We start from the raw sequence: 6,874 nt of genomic DNA, 5'->3' as shown, positions 1-6,874 counted from the left end.
GTTTGCGTTAGATGCAGCTAGGAGGGTAGGCACAGGGCTGTTCATTGAGTTTGTTCTCTATGAGTTTTCTGGATGTTTGGACGATTTCATGATTTCAAAAAGCACCCTGCCATGGCTCCCCAACGCCTTTGGAAGAAAGCCCAAATCCCTTATCACAGCGGTCAAGGCCCTGCGTGGCCTGCTCCTTATTGACCTCTCCAGCTTGACTCATCATTCCTCTTCCCCATAAGGAATGAAGTCCTTACCTCCTTCCTTCATTTCCTGTTTATCGCCCATTCATTCCTTAAATGCCTGCCCTGGAAGCTGAGACACAGTGGTGACCGAGATAGCCCTGACCCTGCCCTCTGGGGACTCACAATCCAGTGGGGGATAGAGACTCATCCCCAGACAGTGACAACTCAGAGTGGGCAGGGCGAAGGTAAGGGCAATCCTGAGGGGGGCACCTGACCCAGCCTGGGCATCAGGGAGGGCTTCCTGGAGGAGGGGGCACATTGGGGTTAGGTTCTAAAGGGTAAATGGAATAGAAAGAGCAGGCTTTCATGTAGAAGGATCAACAGATGCTCGCACCCAGAGGAGTCTGCAGTAAGGAGGAGAATGTGGGATGGCACTGGCAAGGCGCACAGCTGGCAAGTGAGGGGCCTGAATTTTGTCCTGAGGGCACCAGGGAGCCATGGAAGGTTAGGAGAAGGGGAGAGGCAGGTTTGTACTTTAACAAGATCCTCAAAGGTGGGCTGGAGGGACCAAGACTGGAGGCCAGGGGGGAGGCTGTGTCAGGCAAGTGGGAAGGGGCTTGGACTGGGGTAGGGGCCATGGAGAGGGAGGGAGACGAAGGACTAAAGAGATGGAATGGGCGGGAAGCTTCAAGCCCGGTGAGGGCAGGGACTAGATCTGCCTTGGCCTATGCTGTGTCCCCAGTTCCTGCACAGGGTCGGGACCATGGTAAATGAATACCTAGGAAGATTTTTTTTCCTTTTTTCTTTTTTTTTGTTTTGTACAGCTCACAGTGGCCCGGGCAAGGATCGAACCGGTGACCTTGGTGTTATTAGCACCATGCTCTAACCAACTGAGCTAACCAGTCACCCCCTAGGAAGGTTTTTTTCTTATTGTGGTAAAATACACATAACAAAATTCACCATATTAACTATATTGAAATATACAATTCAGTGATATCTAGTATATTCAGAATGTTGTCAACCATCACTTCTATCTAATTCCAGAACATTTTCATCCCTCTACAAGGAAACTGTATCCATTAAATGGTCACTTCACCATTCCCGTCTCATAGCCCCTGGCAACCACTAATCTCTCTTTCTGTAGATTTGCCTATTGTGGGTATTTCCCAGTAAGGTTTTGCTGAAGGAATGAATGGGTAGAGGTGACAAGGTCACTGACTGGACAGGGGAGATGAGGCAGGTGCCTGGCTGTGTGACCTGGATGTCTGTGTGACGGAGGGGCCTGGCTCCCAAGCAGTCTCTGCCCTTCGCCAGCTGTGTCACTTTGACAGAGACCCTTCCCCCCTCTGAGCCTGCTTCTTCATGGAGTAGGAGGGTCAACTAAGATGACACACTCCAGGGCAGAAGTAAGGTAGGGGAAAGGTCTGAATGTCGATGCTCAGGGGAGAGCCCAAGCTCTGAAATCAGACAGGTCTGGTTGCGAAGCCCGCCTTTGTCCCCGAATCATTGGGATGTTAGGCAAGCCACTTTGGCCTTCTGAGCCTGTTTCCCCATCTGCAAAATGGGCATAATCACCTCCTGGGATTGTGAATGCCCAGCCCAGTGCCTGGCACACATGCCCCGAAGTGCTGTCATCAACGCTACCACTTTCATCAAACCCACTGATGGTCCATTATTTTTTCCCCAGGTCCCCCGCCTGTCAAAATGCCCATCCTGAAGAGTCTAGGGATGGCAGACTCTAAGGTGCCTCGGGCAGGGACCCTGCCCGGGAGGTCCTCTCGGAACCCCTTTGAGGAAATCCCAGGGCTGGAAGAAGAAGAGGCAGGGGAGCTGGGGACCCTGCCCAATGGGACATCTTATCGCCGACGTGCCACCCTGGAGAAGCTGGCAGGCCTGGCCTCCTTCCGGCTGGGCTGGACCCCCGGCCGGCGGGCAGGCAGCCCCAGTGATGGGCAGCCCCGCTCTTTCCTGGGCCGCGTGCTGACACCGGGGATACGCAGGAGCTCAGCAGATTTTGGCCTCCTGGCCAGGCTTCAGGGGACCCGAGCCCAGGGAGACGAGGAGGCGACTGGGGAGGTCGCTCGGAGACTGGCCTTCCTGAGACTGGGGCGCGGGCCCAAGCCCCGGCGAGCGTCACTGGCGGAGAGGGTGGTGCCTGCAGGTGAGGCGGCTCCTGAGCCCCCACCCAGAGTCCCAGAGCCCCCCAAAATGAAGGAACCGTTGTCAGGTGAGTCCTGGCCCAGGCCTGGGAGAATCACAATGTCCATTCCACCCCCACCCCTGGCCGTCCCCAGGCTTCACACTTAACTCCACCCCAGCCTCCCCTATGACCCCATCTCCAACTTGTATCTGCCTGTCTCCAGGGACAAGCCCAGCTGGTCCCCTTGCAGTCTGTCCTGAGCCCCATCTCCATGCCCACCCAGAGTCTGTCTCTCTCCAACTGCCATCTTCAGCCTTACGCCCCACGTCCAGCGACAAGTGAATCACCAACTTTGGTCCCACTTCCTCCAATCCCCTCCCTATCCCCAAATTCAACCCTCTTTCCCTCCCTATTCTCAAATTCAACCTCAACTCCATCTCCTTTCAAAGTATCCACATTTGACCTTGACCGTATGCCCCTCCCCAACCTCCATACCCCACTGCGTCCCATCCCCAGCCCCAACCCTGGCCCCACACTCCAATCCCCACCCCAACCTCCTCCTTCATCCTCAGTCCCTTCTCCTCATCCATCCCACTCTGAACTCCATCCCTAGCTCCATCCCATTCCTAAACCCCCAGCCCCTGCTTCGACCTTCAACGTCATCCTCACCTCAACCTGGGTCCAAGCTTCATCTTTAAACTCAGCTCCATGCCCAACATCTGCCTTCATCTCCTGGCTACCTCACCCCAAATCTACCACCATCTGTGTTAGTTTCCTGGGGCTGCAGTAATAAAGTACCACAAACTGGGTGGCTTAAAACTACAGAAATATATTCTCTCTGTCTAAAGGTTAGAAGTCTGAAATCAAGGTGTCAATAGGGCTGTACCCCTCGGAGACCTGTAGAGGAATCCTTCCTGGCCTCTTCCAGCTTCTGGTGCTTTGCTGGCCATCTGGTGTCCCTGGGCTTGTGGCTGCGTCACTCCGGTCTTCTGTCTTCACATGGCCTTCTCTCTCTGACTCTTCCCACCACCTTCCTCTGTGCATGTCTGTCTTGGTGTCCAAATTTCCCCTTGTTATAAGGACACCAGTCATATTGGATTAGGACCCACGTTATGGCCTTGTTTTAACTTGATTACCTCTGTAAAGACCTGTTTCCAAATAAAGTCCCATATTCTGAGGTCCTGGAATTAGGACTTCACATGTCTATTATCTTGGTTGGGGGTACAATTTAACTCATAAAACCACCATCTGTATCCTCAACCCCAATCCTACTCCAAACCCCAATGCCTTCCTCAGTGCCTTTTTGGTTTCTACCCCATGCTTATTTCAACCCCAGCAGCAACCTCCACCTTGAGACACATCATATGCTTGTCCTCAACTTATCCCTTTTCCCAAATGACGTTTTTAACGTCTTTGCTCTGCCCAACACCGTGACAACTGCTAAGTGGTCCAGTCCCCTTCCATGGCCCATTCTTCTACTCTCCAACCCCCTCCCCAACTTCCTCATTCAGTGCTAGTGCTTATGCCCCTCCCCAGCCCCCAATTTCAAACCCAACTGCAAACTCAACCTCTTCCTACATTCTTAATCCCATCTCTAGTCCCATCCCGAGTCCCAATCTTAAGCCGTATTTTCAACCTCCATCTTCAACTCCATCTACAGTCATAACCCCAGCTCATGTCCAAACTTCATGTTCAAACTCATACCCCTCTCTACCTTTTTCCCATCCTCAACTCTCACCTAAACTCACCTCCACCCATATCTCTAGTCCCATTCCTACCCCAAACCCCAGATGTCCTTCTCAATTCCTTTCCCACCTCCTCTACAGATTTCAACCCCAACCTCACCCTAACCCTAACCTCCCTCATCCCAGCTCCTACCGTCACCCCATCCTCATCTCCATCTGAATCCTCAACCCTGTCTCAATCCCCACCTTCATTCAATCCCATCCCCACCCCCATACCAGCTCCTAGCCCTCCCCGCATGGACAGCCCATGCTGTCCCAGTGCTGAAGACTCCGGAGAGCCCTTTTTTCGTCCTCTGATGCCCTCCACATCCTGACCAGAGGCTATTTCAGCCCCTGCTCCCTGGGGACTGGGAGGGCACTGCAGGGAGGTGAGAAGGGGGTGACTGGAGCCCCCGCCTTCTGGAAACGGATGGGCAGAAATAGCCCTGGCCAGGAAATAGTTTCTCTGCCAGGGAGGAAGTGGAGGGGGGTGGAGGTGTTGGGGGTAACCCTGGGCCACTGGGACCCCCCCCTGCCTTCACTCAGAGGCCTCTCAGCCCCATGACTCCCCTCTCTTGGGGGAGCCTGAACTCATCACCTCCATAGCTGTCCCCACCCTCAAAAGACCCATCTCTGGTCTTGATATCCTCTCCCCACGTCCAAGCGTCCGCCCTGCGCACTGGTCCGCTGGCACTCTCCATCCCTCTCCCTCCTTACCTGGCTGGGACTGTTCTCCCTCAGCCCTCGCACTCCTCTGCCCCCTCCTCCACTTCTACAACCCCTCCCACCTCCTCTGAACCCTTTCTCTGGCCTAGATGCACTTTTTTTCTATCCTAACCCCTCAACTCCTCTGATCTACCCGTTCCCTAACCGGCTCCTTGATACCCTGTCTCAGGCCCTGACCCCTTACCCCATTCCCTAACCTTCTCCCTTCTTCCTCAACTTCTTGTCCCCCCACTTCCTCTGACTTCTCCCCCTCCAATCCTTTTACTAATGTGACACCGCTATCTAGTCCTTTAACCTACTTCCCATATCCAGACACTGGCTTCCATTGCCAAACCGTCTCTTCCCTTTCCTAACCTCTCCTGTCCCCTCCCCGCTGTGCTGGCCCTTGCCCTTGCCCTCTGCCCCATCCCCTCGCCCCCATCCTCCCGTCCTCAAATCCTGACCCCTTACTCCACTCACTTCTCCCCTCCCCCCCTCCTCCTCGACCTCCTGCTCCACTTCAGTCCCCCCTCCACCATCCTCCTCCGCCAGCCCTAAGCTTCCTCTCCCCATCGCCTCCCTCCCCCTGCCCCCCGTATCCCTCTTCTGACACCCTTCTCTCTCTCTGCTTCTCCAGAACCGCCCCTGACTCTCTCTGCCCCACACCTTTCCCCTTCCCCTTCCCCTCTCCCCCCCCATCCCCCGCCTGTTTTCCTCCCCCTGACTCCCGCTTTGCACCCACAGTGCTGGAAATCCTGAGTTTGATCCAGCAGCGTGAGCTCGCGCGAGCAGACGAGCACATCTTGGAGCTGGAGGCCGAGGAGCTGGCGTCGTCGGGGGGCGGCGCGCCTGGGCCGCCCAAGGTCGAGGGCGCAGGCGGGGGCCGCCGGGCGCGGGACGTGGCACTGCTGTACGAAGCCCTGCAGCGCGAGCTGTGGGCGCTGGTGCGCGAGACGCTGGCGGGTCCCGGGCCGGGCGCGGGCGCTGGGGCGGGCGCCGTGGCTCAGATGGGCCAGGTGCTGGTGCAGGAGGAGGCTGCCGACGGGCGCCGCGGACCGGGGGCAGCCCGCAGGCTGCGTGTCCACTGGGCAGAGGCGGTGGCGCGCGCTGCACGGGAGCGCCTGGAGGCGGCGGCACCGGGAGCGCCCGGCGGCCTGGCCGGGCAGCTGGAGGCGCTGCGGGCGCGGCTGCTGGAGGATATGGGCGTAGTGCGGGGCCGCCTGGCGCCCGCCTACCCCGCCGGTCTGGGCGCCTTCGGCGTCTACCTGCGCGGCTACCACGGCGCGCTGGCCGAGTGGCTGGGGGCCGCCGCCCGCCGGAGGCTGCCGCTGGCGGACCGCTACGCGTTGCTGCACTGGCACAACCAGGTGTACCCCAGGTGAGCTGGGGCCGCTGCAGACCGCACCACAGATGCCCCCACGGTTACGCGGAACCCTTCCCCGTTCCCCACCCCCAGCCCTGGGCTCTTCAGATCCCGAGGACCTCGGAACAGCCGACCTTTAATTCTAGAACCTTCACACCGTTAACCACCAGTGACATTTACAATACTAGAATCTTAGCGCTATCCACCCTTTATGCACACGGATCCTTCTAGCTCTAAAACCTTAGCACCTTTTAGTCCTAGAACCTCAGCACCCTTGATTTTTTTTTCCAGACCTAGAACCTTTGCATCACGGCCACTTACACTCCTGGAATCTTAGCATCCTTGATCTTTCCAGCCCCAGAACCTTAACACTTCCTATCCTTCCAGTCCTAGAATCTTCACGTTGTTGACAGTTACACACCTAGAATTTTAGCAACATCAACCATAGACCCTTCCAGTCCTACAACCTTAGCACTGCTGACCCTTCTTGTCTTAGAATCTTGGCACTGTGGACCCTTAGGATTCTAGAACCCTTACACTGCTCTCTCTTTAGATCCTAGGCCTCGCATTGTTGACTCTTCCAATCTTAGAACGTTAGGACTGATGATGCTTCCAAAACTAGACTCTAAGCACCAGTGAGCCTTCTAGCCGTAGACCTCAGCCTCTTCCCCTCTTTGGGTTGTAGAACCTTGACACGGTTGATCCATCCAGGATTGTTGGCCCCTTGAATTCTGTAATCTTAGCATCTAGAACCTCGTTACCATTGACC

The 6,874-nt window shown here is 56.1% G+C and overlaps 1 protein-coding gene across 1 annotated transcript in view; it reads left to right on the top strand.

Annotated features, from left to right (window-relative positions):
• EXOC3L2 (exocyst complex component 3 like 2) overlaps window positions 1–6,874 on the top strand; it is a 26,170-nt gene that overhangs the window by 7,299 nt on the left and 11,997 nt on the right. The window contains exons 2-3 of the mRNA XM_019629527.1: window positions 1,861–2,400; window positions 5,487–6,120. Coding sequence (XP_019485072.1) covers window positions 1,878–2,400; window positions 5,487–6,120 — 1,157 coding nt within the window. The 5' untranslated portion in view covers window positions 1,861–1,877. The remainder of the gene's footprint in view (window positions 1–1,860; window positions 2,401–5,486; window positions 6,121–6,874) is intronic.

This window comes from Hipposideros armiger, unplaced genomic scaffold (genome assembly GCF_001890085.2).
Source record: "Hipposideros armiger isolate ML-2016 unplaced genomic scaffold, ASM189008v1 scaffold_859, whole genome shotgun sequence".
Taxonomy (NCBI): Eukaryota; Metazoa; Chordata; class Mammalia; order Chiroptera; family Hipposideridae; genus Hipposideros; species Hipposideros armiger.
Note: the sequence above shows the minus strand (reverse complement) of the source record. Positions and strands in the feature narration are given on the sequence as shown.